Source organism: Mesoplodon mirus (assembly GCF_964341445.2).
Source record: "Mesoplodon mirus genome assembly, chromosome: 7".
In the NCBI taxonomy this organism is placed as follows: domain Eukaryota; kingdom Metazoa; phylum Chordata; class Mammalia; order Artiodactyla; family Ziphiidae; genus Mesoplodon; species Mesoplodon mirus.
Genome location: NC_138983.1, coordinates 55,451,742 through 55,477,977, shown reverse-complemented (window position 1 = coordinate 55,477,977; position 26,236 = coordinate 55,451,742). Strand labels below are relative to the sequence as shown.

The 26,236-nt window shown below is 42.7% G+C and overlaps 1 protein-coding gene across 7 annotated transcripts in view; it reads right to left on the bottom strand.

Annotated features, from left to right (window-relative positions):
• The window catches only part of XRRA1 (X-ray radiation resistance associated 1), a 105,268-nt gene extending 79,037 nt beyond the window's left edge, over positions 1-26,231 (bottom strand). For 3 of the 7 annotated variants that reach the window (XM_082626943.1, XM_082626947.1, XM_082626946.1), the window contains exons 1-6: positions 26,104-26,183; positions 20,792-20,889; positions 9,829-10,010; positions 6,489-6,560; positions 5,227-5,299; positions 2,000-2,097 (exon numbers count right to left, since the gene is read on the bottom strand). In XM_082626943.1, coding sequence (XP_082483069.1) covers positions 2,000-2,097; positions 5,227-5,299; positions 6,489-6,560; positions 9,829-10,010; positions 20,792-20,885 — 519 coding nt within the window. In that variant the 5' untranslated portion in view covers positions 20,886-20,889; positions 26,104-26,183. Of the gene's footprint in view, positions 1-1,999; positions 2,098-5,226; positions 5,300-6,488; positions 6,561-9,828; positions 10,011-20,791; positions 20,890-23,512; positions 23,569-26,103 lie in introns of those variants that run through there. The other 4 variants (XM_082626948.1, XM_082626951.1, XM_082626945.1 and 1 more) reach the window with 4 other exon arrangements.
• Between the last annotated feature and the right edge of the window lie 5 nt (positions 26,232-26,236).

Genomic DNA, 26,236 nt, shown 5'->3' with positions numbered 1-26,236 from the left:
ACTCCTGAAGAGTTCTACTCTGGGTGACAGCCTTTCTGGCAAACAAGGACAGAAGATTCCTAACTTGGATGCTGCATCTGCTGAGTCACATCAAGTTTTATTACACATCAAAGTATTCACTGCCATAAGCTGCAAATTCAGGACATTTGACAGGTTTATCCTTTTTCTTAGAGAGCCCTTTCAAACCACAGAGAGATGAAAACAAACGACTGGCCAGGAGATTTCCTTTTCTCATTTATGTTCTGCATCTTGACTTTGGTCCGCTCTGTTATATAAATAAATTCCCTTGGGTAGGGCTGGTCTGCTGGATAAATAATCTTCATCAGTTGTTATCAAACTATGAAGTAGGGCCTCTCAAAAGTCCATTATGATCAACCAGTAAGTCAGCTGTGGGGTCAGAGCCTGTAGTCATGTCCCCTCCCTGTGGCCCACTGGCACATGAAGTAGGGGTTTGAAATGGTAAGGGTGAGGAAGGTAGGATGCCTGGCACAATGCATGATATACAGAAGTTCAATAACTACTTTTTTAAAAAGCAAACTAAAAAATTATTGGAAGCTTATAATAAGCTCCCAGGCCTGTAGGTGAGGGAAGTGGCTCCCTGTATCTCTAGAGCATCTGGAACCAGTTTCTCACTGTCTATAATAAACTCTGGTATAAAACGTTTTTAACCTAGCACAAAATTGTATCAGTTGTTGTAAATTTACCCTCTCCCTCTCCTTGTATTATTGGACCTTCAAGAGCTTTGCTTCCTGGATAAGCATGAGGACCACTCCTGTCAGAAACCATAGTAAAGCACTGTCATCCTCAATATGGCTGGAAACCATGGAGAAAAGATACCATTACATTCAGTATAGCATGCTTTAAAAATGCAAGGACTTATAATCCATTTTAGGAAGATCACCATCCCGAGCGGTTAAAACTTCTTAAAACTTTGGCATGTAAAGGGCATCAACTCTTAAAAGTTCAGTTTTGTGGAAGGTCTCTCTCTGGCCAGACCAGGTTAAATGAGGTTTTATGAAGAATGGCCGACTCTTGATGTTTGTAGATTAAATAATTTAAGTTACCAGCTCTTTGGGGAAAACCCCAAGGCTCATGACATGCAGACATTTCGCTGGGGTGTGACTCTGAAGCTCTTCTAGAAGGCCAACATGTGGGGAAGAGCCCATTACTTAGTGAGTGAGCCTGGCCAGATGCCCGCCCCACACCTCAAGCCAGCTCTACTGTTCTCTACTCTCCATGTATGCAGACTCCCGGGTGGTGACAAGAGCTTTGTTTCTTTGCAAAAAATGATCCTAAAGTTTTCATGGATGTTGAAGAGGTGATTAACTTGAAGTATGAGAACATGTATAGAAAATGCGTGATGATGGGAAATTTAATTTAGGAGAAAGCCAAGAGTGCAAACAAAGTTTTTTGTATTTGTGAATACAAAACAGCTGTGGATGTACAAATGTCAAGAGTCTGCTATAGAACTTATAACAGCCCTACTTTATTTCACACTCATCCCTGGACCTATGGCCCATAACCTTATCCGAGCTCATTAGAGCCAATCTGGCTCACTCATACCAGGATGGGTCTCTGGAATCGGTCCATAACGCCTCTAGTTCAGCAGGTCCAATTTTCTGTGCCTAGCACTTAACCTCCATGGCTCAACGCCCACTGGATCCAGATCTCCCCTCAAATTCTCCTTCCTATAGTACTCTATTCAAAATCACTCCTCTGCACAGACTCCTTTGGACATGACCTTTGGCATTTATTTTCCAAGACCATGCCCCGTGGCCGTAAGTATAATATATTCTCACCCACTGGCCACCACCTCCACCAACCCCACTCCCTTATTATCACCACCAACTCCACCACCCGCCCCAGAGGAACACCCTGAAGCAAGGTGGCTATAAAGGCCCAGAGAGCCCCTTTCCAACAGTTTTAATCAGTATACTCCTTACACCCATTCCTTACAGGCATACAGGTGGGCACCAAAAACTCCCTACCTCCAACTTACTTCCAAGGACTTAAAGTCTCCATACTTCACGTAGACTGTTTTGATGCCATTAAATGCGAGCTCCAGTTCCTTTAAGACTGGAAATGTGTGAAATGCCTCTACAGGGGGAGGAGAAAGAGAGAAACGGTGGCTTGTGAAGGACGTAAGAGAAAGATATTAACAGTGGTCATTTACTGGGGTCCCACTGCGTTAGGCCAGACACTGTGTAAAGTGCTTTACATACATGGACACTAAATCTCTAAAAACACTGAAAAATAGGGATTACTACTTCCATTCCACTGCTGAAGAAACCAAGGCTTAGCTAGGCTAAGTGATTTGCTAGAAATAGAATTGCTGGTAAGTGGAAGGGCCAACAACTGGATCTAAGCCTAATTCCAAAGCCCATTTTAAAAATGATCTTTATTATTTCTGGTTATAAAAGTGAAACATTCCCACCAAAAAGCTTTAAAAAAACATAGAAACATAAAAGTTCCCTTTAATCTCAACACCTAGAGGTAACTATTCAAAGCTTCATGTATAATACCCCAGACTTTTTCTCATGGGTGTATACACACACACACACACACACACACACACATTCTTTTTACAAAAAGGGAATCATACTACACACGTTGTACTGTGACTTGTTTTCCCTTAACAATATGACTTAAAGATTGTTCCAAGTCAAAACATATAGATCTGCATAACGTCTGAATTATGTTCTGTTGTATAGACATACCCTATTTTAGTTAACCATTCCCCTAGTGATAGTCGCTAGACTATCTGGATAAAAGGTTAAGAACACTCTTCCCCTTCCGCTTGAGAACTGGACCTTGGGTTAACTTTCTAGCCTTCTTCCCTTGGTAACATGAAACAAATGGTATGGTCACTGTGTTATCAGGCAATATTGCTATGGTAAAAATGACCCCAGGTCAGTAAACCACATCTGGACTAGGAGAAACTATAAATGAACTATAACTATCTCAAGGGGGCACCATAACTTTGGGCTTCTCTGTGTGTGATGCCTATAACTGGACATGTCCTTTGCAGGAACTCTGGGAGCCATGTCTATGGAGTGTTACAACAGCTATCTGATCCCATGGGGAACAAGGTTTCTAAGCCAGACTGGCTCCTGCATCCACCCAATGAGAGTTTCATTGCTTTGGACCTGAGCTAGGAGCCACAGAGAATGGCTCATGGATGGCTACATGAACAGCTACGTGAACTGCTCATGAGCTGCAGTGAGGATTCCACTGAAGAGGAACTGCTGACACTGTGCCGCTGGCATACTGTGTGGAATTACTCAGAGCCTTCTAGGTGAACCTGGTGTCAAGTGTGGCCTATGGTGGTTTTGTGAGTTGGAATGTTCTGTAGAGCCAATAGGAAGATGTGCTTTCGGGATGTTTCCAATGAACATCCTTGTACAAGTGTGTTTCTGTAGAATAAATGCCTGAGAGTGGAACTATTAGACTATGTTAAGAGACATCGCCAAACTACCTTCCAAAGATGTTGCACCAATTTATTACACTTGATTATGAGAGTACCTATTTCCCTACCAATGCTGGCAGTCATCAGTCCTTCTCATTTTTGTCAATATTTGATAGGCAGAAAATAGTACTTGGATGTTATTTTATTTACTAGTGAGGATGAGCATCTTTTCATATGCCTGCTGCCTGTTTTTCAAGCCCATGCTCCTGATAGACCATGCTGTTTCCTCAAGGGCAGGGACTTCGTCACATGTTTCTTTAAAAACACCCCTCAACCTCAATGCATTCAAAACTGAATTCATCTTATTTATCCCTAAACCTGCCTCTCCTGTAGTGCTGTCTGTCTCGGTAAATCCTCTTGGTTCCTCCCTTTCTCTACATGCCCATTAGTTACCAAGTCTGGTTATTTCTACCTCCTCTTGAATCTCTCTCTGTCTCTCTCAATCCCTTCCACCCTTATTGCCACAGCCCTGGTTGAGGCCTCACCTCCTCTCTCCTGGAAAAATGAAACCATCTTCCAGGTTTCCTTGCTTCCATCTTATAATCCACGCTCCTCACAGCCACCACTGAGCCTCTCTATTTCAAAGCCTTCCAAGGCTCTCTTTTGCCTGCAGGATTAAGTCCAAGTCACCCAGGGCCCCTGATAATATAGTCCTTGCCCACCTTTCTAGTCTCCATTCTCCCCTACCTATATACCATGCACACATACAAAGCTTCTTCAGGGCCCCTGATCAGGCACTGCCAGCCCACATTTGCTCCGTTGGCCTGAAATGCCTTCTCACCTTCTAATTCCTGAGTCACTTCTATTTGTGTTTTAGGTCTCAGCCTACGTACTCTTCTTCTCAGAAGTTTCCTCTGACACTCTAGGCCCAGTTGATGGCCTGATTGATTTTCTGATTCCCTCTATCATGGCACTGACCGTATACCCTGCTATAACTGAGCTCACCAGAACAGGAACTGGACACACTGATTTCTAAAAGCCAAGCAGTCATATAGTTCTGACACCCAGCAGGGGTCGCTGTGGATCTGCTGAATAAACAAGAAGGCTTTACAGTCCTACAGAAGCTTTCAGGGACTTAACAATTTCTTACATGCAATCCTTTGGTATCTGCAGGGGATTGGGTCCACCGCTCCCACCCTAACACCCACCTCCACCACCATCCTGCATCACCACCATGGACACCAAAATCATGGATGCTCAAGTCCCCTGTATAAAATGATGCAGTGTTTGCATATAACCTGTGCCCAGCCTCCTGTACACATTAAATCATCTCTAGGTTACCAATGATACCTAATATAATGTAAATGCTCTGTAAATAGTTGTAAATACAATGTATATGCTACGTAAGTAGTTGCCAGTGCATGGAAAACTCAAGTTTTGCTTTGTGGAACTTTCCGGAATTTTTTTTCAAATATCTTCCATCCATATTTGGTTGAATCTGTGGATGTGGAATCCACAGATACGGAGGGCTGACTGTCCTTATCTGAGTCTACAAGGTATCCTGCCTTAGGGAGGAAAAAAGGAAGGGCATTATCTCCATTTACAGTTAGAGAAGCAGGAGCTCACAGAGAAATGTTCTGAGTAGGCAGTGCCAGCTCTGGACTGGAATCAGGTCTGTGTGTTCTCCCTCACCCAGCCTACTGCACTCCAAAAAAAGGGATGCGTGGCCTGTCACAGGTGGACTGACAGGCAAGTTCTAACATGAGAGACTGGCTGTGACAGCCAAGCGGCAGAAGGTAGTTTTCAGGAAGAAAACTTACCTAGAGGCAGTAGGTTTTCTGAGGCATTGATGTAAATCACAGAATTAAAATGCTTGAAGTCCTTTTCCTTAGCCTGTGAGGAGGCATTTCAAAGAACACAAGATTAGTTCCCTGCCTGCAGGCCTTGCTGAAGCTCCAGAGCTGCTGTCAGAAGGAGCAAAGACCTCAAGGGGTAAGAACAAGAGCAGATACTTGTTAAAGGCAGGAAGGTCTTTTCTGCTTCTTTTTTTTTCTATTATGAAATAATTCAAATGTTCAGAAAAGTATAGTGAATGTTACTCTGAAGGCCCGTGTAACCACTATCCAGCTTTAATAAATCCTAATATTTTGCTGTCTTTGCTTCAAATTTCCTTAAAGAAACAGAACACTACAGAGTTGACCACCACCACTCCCCCTAACGTATCCAACCCCAATTGTACTCTTATCCCTCTCTCCCACAGATAACAGCTGTCCTGAATTGGTGATTATCACTCTCATACCTGTTTTATACTGGTATTACATGTATGTGTATCCATAAACCATAAATACAGTGTTATTTACATGTTTTAAAACTTTATATAAAATGCCATCATATTGTAGATATCATTCTGCAACCTGCCTTCTTCACTCAACACTATGTGTTTGAGATTTACTTGTGTTGAGACACATAGATTTTTTTAGATTTACTTATGTTGATACATTTTAACTGCTATGTGGCATTATATAAGCAATCTCTCTTTATATGCCATGGAAAGCCTACAAACTGAAAATATATGCCATATGTGGTATATAGCAATACACTGGCTAATGGTAGGCCACAAATCTAGCTCCAAGCTACCTATTAGCCAGTGCAAAGAAAGAAACATGACTCATTACATACGTCACAGAGTCTGCGAGTTGAGAACAAACCAGCATCTTGGGAGAACCACTACCACTCCTGGCACTGAAACCTGAGAGAAATTTCTCCTGTAGGCTCTTCTGATGGGAACTCAGTGTCATACAATGAATCACACCCCAATAAAATTCTATGCACATTCAAACCACTTCCATAAGGCTATTTATTTCCTTTAACTCACTTCACATGGGATAATGGCAACACCAAATATATAGCAAAAGATTGTGTCTGTGAATGTTGCTTCCACCCAGTGAGTCCCTGTCTGACCCTCCCCCTCCCTATGACCAGATTCCCAGTCCCCAAGGACTCTGGAAGTACAATGGTCCAACAGCCAGGAGCTACCTCAGGTCTGGCTCACCCCAATCACATCTCTGCTGGCTGGCCTTACCTTGGAGAACTTCAGGCCGCTCACGTTAATGTTGCATAGGTCTGACGGATTCTTCACACAGTGGTGCTTCAGCTGGAACACAGTGCAGACAATCAGCGTCAAGGCCCCAACAAAGCTTATATAGTTGGCCAAGACAACAAATGACTCCCTGTTGAGGAGGGCAGCCTGGCACAGTGGAAAGAGCACACGCTTTGGAGCTGCTCAGAATCAAGCTGCCACCTCAGCTCTCCCACCTCTGTTTCCCATCTGTAGGGTGGGGATGGAAACTTTGACTTTACGTGGTTCTTAGGAAGATTCCTGCCTCTTTGTTCCTTCTCTGTCTTTTCTGGGCCCCACTTCCTCTACTTGGCTCTTAAAAAAATCGGTATTTCCGGGGCTTTACTAATCTCATACATTTGTCATAATTTGTGTGCTTGTTCATTCATTCATTTATTCACCAAATATTTACTAAGCACTACTTTGGGCCATGTTTTGTGCTAAATATATCAACAAACTTTCTCCTAATCCTAACTGAACTCTTTGACGTAAGTATGATTATGTCTCTTTATAAATGAGAAAGGCAAGGCTAAAAGAGATAAAGTGACTTCCCTAAGGTCCCACAGCCAGTAAATGATAGATCTATGATTTGAATCCAAATCTGTAATCACTAAACACTATGCTCTTAGGACTACCATATGTTGCCCTTCACAATTAAAAAGTCAGAAGAACATCTCAGCTTTGGAGTTTCTATTTGTTTAATCAAACCCCATTCTTTTTTTCAGTTAATCATTTAGTTATGGTACCTTTTATGTTTAGGCATGGAACTAGGAATTTAAAAGACAATGAATAAGAAGCAGAAATATTCCATGCCTTCTGAAAGCTTAAAACTGCATGGACGCCAAGGAGCAAGCAAGTATTTATAAACATGATAAATATTTTAAAGGAGAAATTCAAGATGCTATGGGAGACAGTAACAGGAGGTCCTAACCTCAGTGTGGAAGTGAGGAAATACTCACTTGAGGAAGTAATATTTCAGCTGATACCTAAGTGCTAAGTAGGAGTTGGTCCCATGAAAGTGGGTAGCAGGGGTCGTGAAAATTATCAAGGCAGGTGGAAGCAAGGTGCTTTTGAGAGGATGAAAAACAAAATAAGGCTAGGGAGGCAGTCATTAGATCATTTGTGTCCATGTTGGCTCTGTAAAGGAGCGTGGATTTTATCCTATAGTTAATGGAAATCTGTCAGAGGTTTTTTGGCAGGGGGCTGATAGAAATTTTATAAAAATTGCTATGTCTGACACACGCAGAAAGGATGAGAAGACAGGAAAGGGTGGTGAGAGACCACTGTACTAGACATTGTTAACTGGCTTCTCTAGAGCCACTTCTCTACTTCTTCCTTGTTAAAGAACCCCAATATCGTTCACATTTCTCTGAGTGGATATATCCTTCAACTCCAGCTCCACAGGCTAAGTCTTGACTTTGTCTAATCCAGTCATGGTGGTCATGTTCCCCTAACCATTGACTGTTGGGATTTGTGATACAGGTTTGGCCAAGGAGATGCTGGCTGCTGGGGGTGGGAGGCCAGTTCCGGGAAATTCTTACCTTTAAAACTCAATGTAAGACAGTGACAATCCCTTTTCTACCTCTGGATGTTATCCTTTAAATGTGATGACCAGAGTTCAGCAGCCATCTCAGGATCATGAAGGCAATCAGCCCAAGAGGACAAGCTAATGTGCCGAGGATATAAGAGCAGAGAGAGGGAGGAACCTGGGACTTGGAAGAAGTCATTAAACCAATGAATTAACTTACCCTAGAATAACAATGCCTCTGGCTTCTTTTTATATGAAACAAAAGCATGCTAGTTGGTTCAAACTATAATAGTTAGGAAGTTACTGAATTAGTCCAATAAAAGATGATGGCAGCCCAGATTAGGGTGGTGGCAGGGCAGATGAAGAGAAGAATACAGATTTGACAACTAATGAAAGTACCAGGGCTTGGTAATGGCAGGGAGGAGGGTGGTGAGGGAGAGGCACGTGTCAAGGATAACCTCAAGTTACTTGCTTGGTGACTGGGTAGATAGTATTGAGACCATCATTGAGACCATGTATTAAACACTAGAAAAGAGGTGTTTCAGGGACTTGGAGTAAGGGGACTGGTGTAGAAGGTCAATATGAAGTGCCAGTGAAACGTTCATATCCAATAGGTGGGTAGGTACCCCATTACTCTGAAAAACATCCTTGATGCTTCTGCTATCTATCCAAAGTGGCAACATGGGTAACAAGCTATCTCAGTTAATAGGGGATGTACATGTTGAAAACAAAGGGGAAAAGAAGAGTCCTATGGGAAGTGTTTCTGCCCCTCCTCAGTACTGTTGCTTCAGTCTTCCTCATTCCCAGTGAGAGGTGGACCTAATAATCAAAGAAATTCCACAGGACTCTGCAAAAAGCTTATACTATCCACCTTGAGCGGAGATGTAACCAGCTGCCTCCCTGAAGCTCTCTTTCAGCATCTGATCTGTACAGAAACCTATCTCTTGGGAACCATAAGCAAAGCCTGGGTACAAAGTAGGCTGCCAGGGAGTTCTTCTTAGGGAGCTATGAGCACTGGACTGCACATGAATATTGGTTTACAAAATGTGTCTTTGCAAAGCCATTGAAGCATTGCACAGAGCAGATGTGAAATTACCTGGCTGGTCTCTAACACAGCCACCCCAGTGCCCTTTGTAAAGCCTGCCCCAGACACTGGGTATATCTAGTTGGCATCCCTGGCTTTCAGCCAGACACTAAACCCAAAGGACAAAGATTGTGGTATGTGGGGCCTCCCCAATCCCCCTGCTCCTAGAGAGATCTCCCCAGAGCAGAGCAGGAATCTTTATACTCTACTAGGTGCTAGAATACGATTTTTTAATTTACTGCTCCCCCTGACCTACTGCTTTGCCACTCTGGCTCAATTAAGACTTTTTACTTGATAAAATATAAAGGCACAGCCTTTGCAGTTGGTAGACCAGAGTTCTAATTCTGAGTAGTTCTAATCCTGGGTAAACCAGAGTCCTAATTACTAGCTGAGGGAACTCGGCCAAGGCAAATTACTTCTTGGGCCCTCAGTTTTTGCATCTGCACAATGGCAACAACATAATAGGGATGATAATACCTATCTCATAAGGTGGATGTAAAGAAAGCTTTACATATAAAGAAAGCTCTGGGCCCCTTCATCATCCTGGCTATACTCAATTTGCCAAGATCACTCTAATAGTTTGGGGTGGATTGGGGGTAACTGTACCAGAGGGAAGCAGGGCAAGTCCTTGCCCCCCACCAAGACAGCCGTCAGCTGGTGCTGCCAGCCTTTCAGGATGCATTTACTCTCACCAGAAAAGCCTGGTCCAGCACGTGTCCTGGAGTGTCCACTTGGTTTTCCTGTCGAGACCCTTTCTTTCCTCCAACCTCAAAAGAAACCTTCTGGCTTTCCTGACCTTCAGCTCGTGCTTCAACCACACCCCTGGGCTTCTTCTTGAGGCTACATTTCCGAGCCACTAACCAGTGTCCTCGGCCTGTTGGGAAGATCAGAACAGTGACAAGGAGCAAACTCCTCCAAAGCCACAACTCGTGCACTTACAGAATGTTAATCTTTAATACTAAAATGAAAATTAGCTCCTTGTTACCTAATATGCACCAGATACCGTGCTGCAGCTGGGGAGGGGGAGCGTCTATATATCTGTCTGTCTTTCTCTTTCTTTCTTTCTTTCTTACTTACTTACTTACTTTACTTACTTACTTACTTATTACCTGTCTTATTTAATTGGTCCCCAACCGCAAACCCAGTGTAGACATGCTACTGCCCCCATTTTACAGACAAAAAGGCTAAGACTCAAAGTGTAGAATGACTTGCCCAATTCCTTCCTCCACATTTTTGCCTCCAAACTCTAATTGTTCCTTCAAGATTGTAGATAAAGTATTTCCTATTCTGTGAAGCCTTCCCTGACTCTCCTCAGCAGAGCTGATAATTTTTTCCTGAGCCAGCTAGTTATTGCCCCATTTGTCATCTCTTGGGTAAAGGTAAAGCCCATTGTGTGACACCAACTCAATGGGCTACATCTTCCCAGAACTTACCCTGGATTCTATCATTATACGGCAAAAGTTGCATTAGGAGCTCAGGATAAGAAAGTGAGAGGACAGCTGGCATTTTTTAAAGACCCAATAATGCATGCTCACTGTAGAACGAACTAGAAAATGTATGTTAAGTAAAAAGAAGAATATGAGGTTTACTAGTAAGCCCACCTAACAAAAATCGTGACAATATTCTGGAATCTGTTCTCTCCTTCATCACTAGTTTATTCATTGTAATCTGTAATTATTGTATTTGTTCACTTGTTTATTGTCTGTCTTGCCCTCTAGAGTGGAAGCTCCATGAGAGCACAGACTTTGATTCACTCATCTCAGTATTCCCGAGGCCTGCACAGAGCTTACCACACTGTGAGTGTTGCTGAACTTGCCCTGAGCCACAGCTCTCACCCACAATCATCCATTCAGACCTTTTCTGAGCATATACTTTGTGCCAGGAGCTGGGGCTACAGAGAAGAATACAACGGAGGATTCGAAGGAGCTCAATAACGTAAAGGGTGCTGTGAAGCCCAGAGCGGGGAGCTACCAGCCTAGGGCATGAGATAGATCTTGTGCGTTGAAAGTTGACTAGGTGGAGATGGAAAAACCAAAGATTGGGACTGCACAGAAGAACAGCACAGAGCTGTGGGAACCAGCTTGGTGCCCCTGACCACTGGCTCTCTGCCTGCATAGCCTGCTAGCCCTGCCTCAAGGGCTTGCCTTCACTCACCTGACCACTGCTGCTAATCCTGCGTCTTGGATGCAGCTCCCATCCTACGTCTGACGTGAGCCAGTTCCTATTCCCATCCTGGGCCTGAAAGCCCAGGCACTCATTTCCCAGGGCTGCCCCCATCTGGGCCATGGACCTCTGTCCTATCCCAAAAGCCCAAACTCCTAGAGCCTCCAGCCTGAGCTGGTGCCAAAACTGCCAACAGAGCCAGGAAGGAAGGCCTGGAGTGTGTGGGGAGATAGACCTGAGGGAAGAGATGAGGCTGGAGAGGTCAGCAGAGTCAGACCTCAAAGGTCTTGAGGACCAGAATAAGGAGTTTAGGTTTTAATGGGGTAGGCTTTTAGCAGGAAGAGTATTCATGGGAAGGTTTTTTTCCCCTGTAAATTTTCATTTTGAGATAATTTCAGACTTCCAGAAAAGCTGTAAAAATAATAGAGAGTTCCTGGACAGCTTTCACCCAGGTTCCCTAATGTTAACATCTTATATAATCATAATACAATGGTTAAAACCAAGAAATTAACACTGGCATAACATTAGTAATGAATCTACAGCCTTTCTTTGATTTTTGTCAGTTTTCTCACTAATGTTCTCTTTCTGTTCCAGGATCCAATCCAAGATCTCACATTTCATTTAGTTGTCACGTCTGCTTAGTTTCCCCCAAACTGTGACAGTTCTGTAGTCTCTATTTTTCTTGTGTGATCTTGACACTTTTGAAGAGTACTAGTCAACTGCTTTATCAAATGTCCCTCAATTTGAGTTTGTTTGATGTTTTCCCATAATTAGACTAAGACCTTGCAGTTTGGCAAGAAGTGATGCTGTGCCCTCCTCAGCACAAAATGTCAGGGCATACATGATGTCAATATGTCTTATTACTGGTGATGTTTATTTTGATCACTCGGCCAAGGTGGTATCGGCTTAGCTTCTCTTAATTACGAAGAAGTCCCTTTGTAATTAATAAAGATAGCTCAAGACTATACAAATATCCTGTTTCTCATCATACTTTGACCCACTAATCCTAGCATCTGTGATGATTAATTTTGCGTCAACTTGGCTAGACTATGGTAAGCAGTTAGTCAATCAAACACTAATCTAGGTGTTGCTGTGAAGGTATATTGTAGATGTGGCTAACATCCACAACCAGTTGACTTTAAGTAAAGGAGACTGTCCTTGATAATGTGTGGGTCTCACCCACTCACTTGAAAGACCTTAAAAGCAAATACAGGCTTCTCAAAGAAATAAGAAATTTTGCCTTAAGACTGCAGCATCAACCCTGTCCTGTCTGAGCGAAGAACAGATGCCCTCCGGCGACCTACACGCAGAGGCGGGGCCAAATCCAAAGCTGAGACCCAGGAGCTGTGAGAACAAAGAAGAGAAAGGGAAACCTCTCCCAGCAGCCTCAGAAGCAGCGGATTAAAGCTCCACAATCAACTTGATGTACCCTGCATCTGTGGAATACATGAATAGACAACAAATCATCCCAAATTGAGGAGCCAGGAGTCAGTGCTGTGCCTCTGAGGTGGGAGAGCCAACTTCAGGACACTGGTCCACAAGAGACCTCCCAGCTCCACATAATATCAAACGGCGAAAATCTTCCAGAGATCTCCATCTCAACACCAGCACCCAGCTTCACTCAACGACCAGCAAGCTACAGTGCTGGACACCCTATGCCAAACAACTAGCAAGACAGGAACACAACGCCACCCATTAGCAGAGAGGTGGCCTAAAATCATAAAAAGTCCGCAGACACCCCAAAACACACCACCAGACGTGGACCTGCCCACCAGAAAGACAAGATCCGGCCTCATCCACCAGAACACAGGCACTAGTCCCCTCCACCAGGAAGCCTACACAACCCACTAAACCAACCTTAGCCACTGGGGACAGACACCAAAAACAACGGGAACTACGAACCTGCAGCCTGCAAAAAGGAGACCCCAAACACAGTAACATAAGCAAAATGAGAAGACAGAAAAACACACAGCAGGAGAAGGAGCAAGATAAAAACCCACCAGACCTAACAAATGAAGAGGTAATAGGCAGTCTACCTGAAAAAGAATTCAGAATAATGATGGTAAAGATGATCCAAAATCTTGGAAATAGAACAGACAAAATGCAAGAAACAGTTAACAAGGACCTAGAAGAACTAAAGATGAATCAAGCATCGATTAAAAACACAATAAATGAAATAAAAAATACTCTAGATGGGATCAATAGCAGAATAACTGAGGCAGAAGAACGGATAAGTGAGGTGGAAGATAAAATAGTGGAAATAACTGCTGCAGAGCAAAATAAAGAAAAAAGAATGAAAAGAACAGAGGACAGTCTCAGAGACCTCTGGGACAACATTAAACGCACCAACATTCGAATTATAGGGGTTCCAGAAGAAGAAGAGAAAAAGAAAGGGACTGAGAAAATATTTGAAGAGATTATAGTTGAAAACTTCCCTAATATGGGAAAGGAAATAGTTAATCAAGTCCAGGAGGCACAGAGAGTCCCATACAGAATAAATCCAAGGAGAAATACGCCAAGACACATATTAATCAAACTGTCAAAAATTAAACACAAAGAAATCATATTAAAAGCAGCAAGGCAAAAACAACAAATAACACACAAGGGAATCCCCATCAGGATAACAGCTGATCTCTCAGCAGAAACTCTACAAGCCAGAAGGGAGTGGCAGGACATAATTAAAGTGATGAAGGAGAAAAACCTGCAACCAACATTACTCTACCCAGCAAGGATCTCATTCAGATTTGATGGAGAAATTAAAATGTTTACAGACGAGCAAAAGCTGAGAGAGTTCAGCACCACCAAACCAGCTTTACAACAAATGCTAAAGGAACTTCTCTAGGCAAGAAACACAACAGAAGGAAAAGACCTACAATAACGAACCCAAAACAATTAAGAAAATGGGAATAGGAACATACATATCGATAATTACCTTAAATGTAAATGGACTAAATGCTCCCACCAAAAGACACAGATTGGCTGAATGGATACAAAAACAAGACCCATATATATGCTGTCTACAAGAGACCCACTTCAGACCTAGAGACACATACAGACTGAAAGTAAGGGGATGGAAAAAGATATTCCATGCAAATGGAAACCAAAAGAAAGCTGGAGTAGCAATTCTCATATCAGACAAAATAGACTTTAAAATAAAGACTACTAGAAGAGACAAAGAAGGACACTACATAATGATCAAGGGATCGATCCAAGAAGAAGATATAACAATTGTAAATATTTATGCACCCAACATAGGAGCACCTCAATACATAAGGCAAATACTAACAGCCATAAAAGGAGAAATCAACAGTAACACAATCATAGTAGGGGACTTTAACACCCCACTTTCACCAATGGACAGATCATCCAAAATGAAAATAAATAAGGAAACACAAGCTTTAAATGATACATTAAACAAGATGGACTTAATTGATATTTATAGGACATTCCATCCAAAAACAACAGAATACACATTTTTCTCAAGTGCTCATGGAACACTCTCCAGGATAGATCATATCTTGGGTCACAAATCAAGCCTTGGTAAATTTAAGAAAATTGAAATTGTATCAAGTATCTTTTCTGACCACAATGCTATGAGACTAGATATCAATTACGGGAAAAGAGCTGTAAAAAATACAAACACATGGAGGCTAAACAATACACTACTTAATAACGAAGTGATCACTGAAGAAATCAAAGAGGAAATTAAAAAATACCTAGAAACAAATGACAATGGAGACACGACGACCCAAAACCTATGGGATGCAGCAAAAGCAGTTCTAAAAGGGAAGTTTATAGCAATACAATCCCACCTTAAGAAACAGGAAACATCTCGAATAAACAACCTAACCTTGCACCTAAAGCAATTAGAGAAAGAAGAACAAAAACATCCCAAAGTTAGCAGAAGGAAAGAAATCATAAAAATCAGATCAGAAATAAATGAAAAAGAAATGAAGGAAACGATAGCAAAGATCAATAAAACTAAAAGCTGGTTCTTTGAGAAGATAAACAAAATTGATAAACCATTAGCCAGACTCATCAAGAAAAAAAGGGAGAAGACTCAAATCAATAGAATTAGAAATGAAAAAGGAGAAGTAACAACTGACACTGCAGAAATACAAAAGATCATGAGAGATTACTACAAGCAACTCTATGCCAATAAAATGGACAACCTGGAAGAAATGGACAAATTCTTAGAAATGCACAACCTGCCAAGACTGAATCAGGAAGAAATAGAAAATATGAACAGACCAATCACAAGCACTGAAATTGAAACTGTGATAAAAAACCTTCCAACAAACAAAAGCCCAGGACCAGATGGCTTCACAGGCGAATTCTATCAAGCATTTAGAGAAGAGCTAACACCTATCCTTCTCAAACTCTTCCAAAATATAGCAGAGGGAGGAACACTCCCAAACTCATTCTACGAGGCCACCATCACCTTGATACCAAAACCAGACAAGGATGTCACAAAGAAAGAAAACTACAGGCCAATATCACTGATGAACATAGATGCAAAAATCCTCAACAAAATACTAGCAAACAGAATCCAACAGCACATTAAAAGGATCATACACCATGATCAAGTGGGGTTTATTCCAGGAATGCAAGGATTCTTCAATATATGCAAATCAATCAACATGATACACCATATTAACAAATTGAAGGAGAAAAACCATATGATCATCTCAATAGATGCAGAGAAAGCTTTCGACAAAATTCAACACCCATTTAGGATAAAATCCCTGCAGAAAGTAGGCATAGAGGGAACTTTCCTCAACATAATAAAGGCCATATATGACAAACCCACAGCCAGCATCATCCTCAATGGTGAAAAACTGAAAGCATTTCCACTAAGATTAGGAACAAGACATGGTTGCCCACTCTCACCACTCTTATTCAACATAGTTTTGGAAGTTTTAGCCACAGCAATCAGAGGAGAAAAGGAAATAAAAGGAATCCAAATCGGAAAAGAAGAAGTAAAGCTGTCACTGTTTGCAGATGACATGATACTATACATAGAGAATCCTAAAGATGCTACCAGAAAACTACTAGAGCTAATCAATGAATTTGGTCAAGTTGCAGGATACAAAATTAATGCACAGAAATCTCTGGCATTCCTATATACTAATGATGAAAAATCTGAAAGTGAAATCAAGGAAACACTCCCATTTACCATTGCAACAAAAAGAACAAAATATCTAGGAATAAACCTACCTAAGGAGACAAAAGACCTGTATGCAGAAAATTATAAGACACTGATGAAAGAAATTAAAGATGATACAAATAGATGGAGAGATGTACCATGTTCTTGGATTGGAAGAATCAACATTGTGAAAATGACTCTACTACCCAAAGCAATCTACAGATTCAATGCAATCCCTATCAAACTACCACTGGCATTTTTCACAGAACTAGAACAAAAAATTTCACAATTTGTATGGAAACACAAAAGACCCCAAATAGCCAAAGCAATCTTGAGAATGAAAAATGGAGCTGGAGGAATCAGGCTCCCTGACTTCAGACTATACTACAAAGCTACAGTAATCAAGACAGTATGGTACTGGCACAAAAACAGAAAGACAGATCAATGGAACAGGATAGAAAGCCCAGAGATAAACCCACGCACATATGGTCACCTTATCTTTGATAAAGGAGGCAGGAATGTACAGTGGAGAAAGGACAGTCTCTTCAATAAGTGGTGCTGGGAAAACTGGATAGGGACATGTAAATGTATGAGATTAGATCACTCCCTAACACCATACACAAAAATAAGCTCAAAATGGATTAAAGACCTAAATGTAAGGCCAGACACTATCAAACTCTTAGAGGAAAACATAGGCAGAACACTCTATGACATAAATCACAGCAAGATCCTTTTTGACCCACCTCCTAGAGAAACGGAAATAAAGACAAAAATAAACACATGGGACCTAATGAAACTTCAAAGCTTTTGCACAGCAAAGGAAACCATAAACAAGACCAAAAGACAACCCTCAGAATGGGAGAAAATATTTGCAAATGAAGCAACTGACAAAGGATTCATCTCCAAAATTTATAAGCAGCTCATGCAGCTCAATAACAAAAAAACAAACAACCTAATCCAAAAATGGGCAGAAGACCTAAATAGACATTTCTCCACAGAAGATATACAGACTGCCAACAAACACATGAAAGGATGCTCAACATCTTTACTCATTAGAGAAATGCAAATCAAAACTACAATGAGATATCATCTCACACCAGTCAGAATGGCCATCATCAAAAAATCTACAAACAATAAATGCTGGAGAGGGTGTGGAGAAAAGGGAACACTCTTGCACTGCTGGTGGGAATGTGAATTGGTACAGTCACTATGGAGAACGGTATGGAGGTTCCTTAAAAAACTACAAATAGAACTACCATATGACCCAGCAATCCCACTACTGAGCATATACCCTGAGAAAACCATAATTCAAAAAGAGACATGTACCAAAATGTTCATAGCAGCCCTATTTACAATAGCCCGGAGATGGAAACAACCTAAGTGTCCATCATCGGATGAATGGGTAAAGAAGATGTGGCACATATATACAATGGAATATTACTCAGCCATAAAAAGAAATGAAATTGAGCTATTTGTAATGAGGTGGATGGACCTAGAGCCTGTCATACAGAGTGAAGTAAGTCAGAAAGAGAAAGACAAATACTGTATGCTGACACATATATATGGAATTTAAGGAAAAAAAATGTCATGAAGAACATAGGGGTAAGACAGGAATAAAGACACAGACCTACTAGAGAATGGACTTGAGGATATGGGGAGGGGGAAGGGTAAGCTGGGATGAAGTGAGAGAGTGGCATGGACATATATACACTACCAAACGTAAGGTAGATAGGTAGTGGGAAGCAGCCGCATAGCACAGGGAGATCAACTCGGTGCTTTGTGACCGCCTGGAGCGGTGGGATAGGGAGGGTGGGAGGGAGACGCAAAAGGGAGGGGATATGGGAACATATGTATATGTATAACTGATTAAATTTGTAAAAAAAAAAAAAAAAAAAAGACTGCAGCATCAGCTCTTCCCTGAGTTTTCAGCTTGCTTGTCCTATAGATTTCAGACTTGCCAGCCTCCACATTTCATAAACCAATTCCTTAAAAATATATAATTTATATATGTGTGTTGGTCCATATATATAAACGCATATACGTATATGAAAACAAAACTTGTAGGAGATACACACACACACACACGGACATACATACACACATCTTATTGATTCTATTTCTCTGAAGAATCCTGACTGATACAGCATCCATAGAAGTTTCTTGCCTGTAAAAGTTATTATTGTGATGTTTTAATAGTGATTTTCCCCCCAAAAAGTAATTTTCTATTTCCTTCATTCCTTCTACATTTATTAACTGTAATTCTATTGTAAGGAAGGACTCTTCCTTCTCCCCCACTTATTTATGTATTCTTAATTTAATTATATCAGCATGGGATCATGACTATTTACTTATGCTATGGATTACAACCCAATTCTACCTTTATTTTGCTGCTCATATTGTTCCAGCTTTGGCCATTGCGCGTTCCTTCAGTTTGGCACCTATGTCCTTTCAAATTGCCCCCATCATTTTTCTGAGCACTGCTTTATTTTCTGGCACCACACAGTATTCCTGGCTCAATATGTATTTTTCTTGCCTCAACCCTAGAAACAGGTTTTTGTCTGAGGAGCCCTGGCTTTGTTTACTGGAGAATGGTATTTAGAAATCAACATCTAGGCAGCAGGCATGCTCTTTGTGACTGAGGTGTCATTGCCCTCAGTGGGCCAGGAAATACATGTACATATATCAACACATGCAGATACATATGGCTATATTTATTTCTCTATCTGTCCATCTATATGTGTGTGAGGGGGTATGGATGTGAAATCATGAGTGCGTACTGAGAGTTCCATGGGAGGGTTTTCAACAGATAGGTGGCCAAAGAAGGTCTCTGTGTGAAAAATGAAATCACTCAAGAGAAGTGGGGAGCACAGGCTGGAGGAGAAGGTTCTTCTACTATTCCATGTACAGAGCGACCAGCACGTCATTTCATCTAGGGTAAGCTAGGGGTACTTCTCCCTTGCTCTACCCTTTCAAAGCAGCAAATCCAATCCAGTGAACCCACACTTCTCGGCAGCGTTCCATCTGCAGGACTCTGCTCAGAATAGGAGGAGTCCCTGCCCCAGGGGAGTCTTTAACTAGATAAATGTTTGAAAACCTACTTAGCAGAGTCAAGTTTAAGCCATTTTATTTAGGAGCTGGGCAGACTATAATTACGCATCAAGGAAGAAACACAGAAAGGAAGACGGCTGACAAGAGAGGATGGGCACTGAGGGATGGAGTAGCTGGACACGGCTTACTGGAAGAAGTGGGAGAAGGGCTGGGCCTTGCAGGATGGGAGGAGTTTGGATAACTGGGATGAGGGCTGGAACGTTCTGGGCGAATGTTAAAAAGCTATGTGAAAATATTATAAACACTATGGAACAGGGCATAAATCAAGGAAAGGGGTTGTAAAAAAGGATAAGGGGGGTTAGAGCAGAAGGTAAAGGAACCAGCAGTGAGAAGTCACTAAACAGAAGGGAACACTATGGTTAGATGTGCACTTTAGAAGGTTCCCTGAGAACCCCTGTGCACTGTTGGTGGGAATGTAAATTGCTGCAGCCACTGTGGAAAACACTGTGGAGGTTCCTCAAAAAACTAAAAACAGAACTACCATATGATCCAGCAATTCCACTCCTGGGTATATATCCGAAAAAAACAAAGTCACTAATTCAAAAACATACATGCACCCCAATGTTCATAGCAGCATTATTTACAATAGCCAAGACATGGAAACAAGCTAAGTGTCCATCAACAGAGGAATGGATAAAGAAGATGTGGTACATATATACAACGGAATACTACTCAGCCATAAAAAAGAATGAAATTTTGCCATTTGCAACAACATGGATGGGCTTGGAGGGCATTATGCTAAGTGAAATAACTCAGACAGAGAAAGATAAGTACTACATGATATTGCTTCTATGTGGAATTTAAAAAATACAATGAACTAGTGAATATAACATAAAAGAAGCAGACCCACACATACAGAGAACAAACTAGTGGTGACCAGTGGATGGGGGGGTGGTGAAGGGGCAATATAGGTGTGAGAGAGTGGGAGGTACCAACTGCTGGGTGTAAGTTAGGCTCACGGATGTACTGTACAACACGGAGAATACAGCCAATATCTGTAAATGGAAAGTAACCTGAAAAAACTGTATAAAAATAAAAGAATTCTAATAAATAAATAAAATTTAAAAAAAAATAAGGCTCCCTGAGACTGCTGGGGGGAGATGGATTGGAAGGGAAGGGATTGTGTAGGGGCAGGGAACAGCAGGGAAGGGGTTGAAGAAGAAGAAATGGGTGTCAGGGACATTCTGAAGCAGGAGCTGGGTGTGAGGCAAACGTACTGATCCGAGAAGTCACCTGACCTTCCTCTGGCATCCGAAGCAGACTTTTGGCCGGAAAGCAGTTGCTCAGATAAGGCTTCCCATCATCCAGTTTGTAGACTCCTGAGGAGGCCATGTCCCTGAGAGCCAAGCAAGGAAAGCAAGAAAGTAAGGAGTGAGAAGGGACAGGGTTGCTCTCTCACCCCAACGCAGCCTGTAAGCTCACCAGGACCACCCCGAACACACACCCGAGCTCCGAGGCCCTAGAGGCCACTGTCCTGCTTCAGAAATGGGCCGGCCCTTTAGGTAACAAGGGAGATAAGGCCCTGGGTTTTTCGGTTCAAATCAACCGTAGCTCAGTGAAACACTAGAAAAAGCATCACTTTTGGGCTCAGACAGACCTGGTTTGAATCTTGGCTCTTGCCTGACTCGTTGACTGGGAAATTCTCTACCCCTCTAAGCCTCAGTTTCCTTGCCTGTAAAATGTCTACCTTAATAGACAAAGGAGAAGATCAACTTGGAAAGGTAGTGCCTGGTACACATTAAGTGTTCACTAGCTATGTTATTTGTTTTGAGTTCAGGGAAGAGGGCTCTCATACTTTAGGCAAGATGATGTGCAAATAATGAGATGTGAACTAGATAAATGGGGTTTGAGAGGTGAACTGAGTTTTCTGATAGAGAGAAGGATAAGCATTAATAGAAAGGGCCACAGGATTAAGGGCACGGTGGTGGGTACATCTGGCGCAGTAAAGAAAGAACCTGACCCAGGAAGGGGAAGGAGGTGTGTTTGGGAGTCTTGGACAATAAGGCTGAATGGGAAGGATGGTGCCTGCTTCTGAAGGCCTTCAGTGCCAGGCTAGGAGCCCAGGCTCCACACTGTAGGTAACGGAGAGACGTGGATGATATCTAAGTTGGGGAGAGCCATGACCCAAACTGTGCTTTAGAAAGAGAGGTCTGACAAATATAATGCCTGGTGAAATGGGATTCCATTGGTCAGGAGTCACAAAAATTCCAGCTCAGAAGTACACTCACTGCTTTCATTAAATCTTTCATCGTCTCCCACCTAGAACACTGCAACAGTCTTCTGACTGGATTCCCACTGAGCAAGCTTGAGCCTGGTCTTGAAGGCCACTGGAGACCTATGTCCTAACTTTCCAGCTCCAGTCACTCCACCCAAGAGGCTCACAGAATCATTTTCTATTCCCCCAAACACATTCGGTCTTCCATGTCTTTGTTCTTAGTGTTCCTTTGGCCTAAAATAGCCCTATCCACCTTGTTCATCTGGCTGATCTCATGCTTTAAGATTCAGCTCAAATGCCACTTCCTTTAGGAAAACAATCTCTTAGCAAAGATCTAAATTTTTTGAACCTTAAGCTCTTAGAGATTGAGATTTTTCTTTCAAAGGATCCAGTCATTCCCTAATCTGCTTTGGGATAGCTTCAGACAGTTTGGGGTAGCAGAGGTTTGGGAACCTGGCCAGGGGAAGGGAGACCCTGGCAAGAATGTGGAACCCTGAGATGGAGCGTCTGGGAAGAGATTCAGTACAAAGAAGGAGCAGAGTGGAGAGCTGGGATCAGGTGTCCTGAGAAAATGTTTTCTGGAAGTGACAAATATGAAAAGTAGAGGGGTGCAGTAGGAGGCGGCAACACTTTTAGAGACAAGAGACTTAAATTTGAGACTAGTTTCTACTACTAAGCTGAGTGACCTGCTGCATATCACTTTACCTCTTTGGGCCTCAGATTTCTCACATATAAAATGAGGATTAAAACCTGTGCCTCAGAGAATTGTTGTGAGAATTAAATGAGGTAATAGAAAAAAAGCTTCTTTCTAGACCCAGTCCAGATGCCATCCCTTCCATAAAGTCCTCACTGAACCTACCAGAGGGACATAACTGCTGTTTTAGCTAAACTCTGGAGTTTTTCTTCTGTAAGTCTTTCATGGCCAGACCCCTTTCTACCTCATAAGATCACTAACAATCATGAGGGGGCTGTTTCAATGGCCTCTGAACCTCCAAGTCTGGAAACATGTCCAATTCACTGTCTCTCTTCCACTCTTGGAAAGCTCATAGGAAACACCCAATAAACATATGTGAGCCAAATGAAGGGTACAATGGTACTCCCAGGGCCCGAGGGTTTTTATACATATTTCTAATCTCCCTAACTAGACTTTGAGCACCTCCAGGAGAAGGATAGCATCTATGGTGTTCATCTCTTCTTTCCCAGTACCCAACACCTGGCACGTAATAGATTCCACAAGTACCTGTGGAATGAATGAGTGATCTTGACATCTCCTTTGGTTCAACACAGGGCACTGTGAATTTCCTGATCCCTGACCACTCTGAAAAGGGTTGGGGGCCCTTTCTATGTGCTTCCACGATACTCCATACTTCTCCTAGTATGACACTTATCATTTTGTTATAATTGTTTTCTCCCCTTACCAACTTCCCACCTGCTATGTGGCCTATAATACCTAGTGACCTAAATAATCCCAGAGCCTAGCATAGAGCCTAGAACACATTAAAAATGTGTTGGGAAGATGAAGGGATGGATGGATGGATGGATGGTTGGATGGGGAAGACAGTCATCCAGTCAATCTGTCTTTCAGGAAATCCCTCTTGTGACCAATCACACCTATCTGCTAGATGGGTGAATGAATGAATGAGTAAATAGCTGCCTGGAAAATGTTAGAGAAGACGACTGCTGGAGAAAACTCCAGTAACTTGCAGAATATGGGGACCTTGGTTCTGATCTGCATAGTACTTACTTGATCTTTGATCTTGGGAAAGACCTCTTGACTTCCTTTTTTTTTTGTTTCTCCACCTGTAAAATAGATATTGCACTCCTTCTTAGTTTGCCATTTAGAGCTCTTGAACTTTCTCATTAATTATATCCTACTGTGACCCTTCGATCCAAAATGTGTCTCACCTGGGGCCTAGAAAAATACTACAGGACTAAAGATCCCAGAAACAGATAGAAAAGAAATAGAGACAGAGACATAGACACGGGGGTGGAACAAGAGAATAATTTTATGACAATGGGGTGGGGCTAGAGTGTTTAATAGGAAGTGCAAATCACAAATTAGAAAGGAAAGGATCATTTATATGACCATTTACACAAAATAAACTTATGCATGATAAAACCAGCAAAGGCAAAGTTGAAAGGTAAGAGACACACACACACACACACACACAAACACACACACAGAATAATGCTTCTCATCTGCATACATTTGCTTTTTCCATTCCTTCGGTCTATCACACTTCTGCCCCTCTTCTTTGCCTGACGCATACAGAAGAACTTCCCGTATATCCCCCTCCTCAGGTTGACCCTCATCTGTGTTACCACCTCAGCCCACCTCTTAATGAAGGCACTGTGCCATACTGTATTATAATGGCCTGCTTACCTGTCTGTTCCCCACTCCTTACACCCTAACCTCAGTGAGCCTCTCTAAGGCCAGGCCTGGGTCCTACCTACATCTTTATCCCCAGCGCCTCAAACAGGGTGTGGTCTATTGAAGAGGCTCAACTGAGTGCTTACTAAACTAAATGGAACCATGAACACAATACTATGGAGTTCTTCATTCTGTCTGCAAAGAAGGAAGAAGGATCAGGGAAGTTTCACAGAGCAGGTGACATTGGAGCTGGGTCTTGAAACATGTTATAAAAATACAAAAAGCTACAGGGGCATCTGACTGGATTGCTTCACAGAGGTGAAGAAACTGCATCTAATAGTTTTTAGTAATAATTATGTTCATGTGAGTGTTAGCTTTATCAAGACGGGTGTTTTGCCTGTTATTCCGGGGTATGTGCCCAGTGCCAAGAACAGTGACCACTCCATAGTAAGTACTGTTTGTTCAATCATTTGGACACTTATATGAAGAATTTATGGGGAGTTAAAAAAAATGATGCAGTGCAGTAGATCACAGTGTATTAAGTCCTGTTATGTGATAACTCTAAGTCATTAGAGTAGGAGTTCCATGAAAGTAGGGAACAGGTCTTTTCTGATCCCCTAGTATCCCTTAGTACAGTTCCAAGCAATGTTGATGCTCAATAAATATTTGTGTAAAAAAAAAAGAAGTAATAAAAATCTGGAATATTATTACATCCTAAAACTGTAAAGGCAGGGCGGCAAAGGTGAGATAGGCTGAGACCTGTGACCCTTTACTAGAGTGCTTGCACCTGGACAAACAACTCCTTGAACAACAAAATACAAAGAAACTCCAAGGGACTAAAAGTAACTGCATGCATGCACAGCTGGGGCAAATTATGAACAGTAAGACACAAAAAGGCCAAAAGCCAACTGCCACTTCTGAGGTGTTAGGAGCAAAGGCAGGGTACTGCCCATGACCCCTGCACACAGCACCACCAATGGGGTGGGCAGACCACCTAAGCCCTCCCTCCCACCTCACCCACCCATCCCCCCACCCTCACCCCATTTAAGGGACCAGCTCACCCGCCACCCCTCCACCCTCACCTGTTTCTTGTTTTGCTCCCTCCTGCTGCAGGACGAGTCCCAATAAAGCCTTGCCTGAATTCCCCGCCTGGTCTCTTACCAATTTCTGTTGATTAAAGAGTCCAAGGACCCCAGGTGGTAACAAAGGGAGCATGACACTGGTTTGATGTCAAAAAAATAAATAAATAAAAATAAATCTGGGGGTTTCCCTGGCGGCGCAGTGGTTAAGAATCTGCCTGCCAGTGCAGCGCACACGGGTTCGAGCCCTGGTCGGGGAGGATCCCACATGCCGCGGAGCAACTAAGCCTGTGCGCCACAACCAATGAGCCTGCGCTCTAGAGCTCGCGAGCCCCAACTACTGAAGCCCGCGAGCCCCAACTACTGAAGCCCGCGCGCCTAGAGCCCGTGCTCTGCAACGAGAAGCCACCGCAATGAGAAGCCCGCGCACCACAACGAAGCGCAGCCCCCGCTCGGCGCAACTAGAGAAAGCCCGTGTGCAGCAACGAAGACCCAACGCAGCCAAAAATAATAAATAAATAAAATAAATTTATATTAAAAAATCTGGCTGCTAAACTAGGTTCTGATACATGCTATCCGGCCTTGGTTAAGTGCCTTAGTTTCCTCACCTGGTTGGTCTGTTAGGAGACTAAATGAGAGGATGGATATATACGCACTTAAGACAGTGTCTGGCAGGCAGTAGGCACTCAGTGAATGTGAGTTCTCTGTAACACGAAGACAATGCTAACAGCTAAGATGACAGTCACCAAAGAACCAGTACGTACAGTTACAGGGCTAGAAAAGGATGAAGGACGAGCTCCTGCCCCCTCCTTGCCAAACGCTACATGTGGGGCGGGGGAGACTCTAACCCGTCACGCAAACTAAGTTTCCAGTTTCCAGGCGCACCTGCCTCCGGCGTCGCTTCCGCCTCCGAGACGTCCGCGGGGGCGACGGCCCGGTCTGGCGGGATGCGCGCCTGCGAGCCTCCCGGGGAACTCGGAGCCGCTCCACGGTGGCGCCTGCCACTACCTTCTCCACC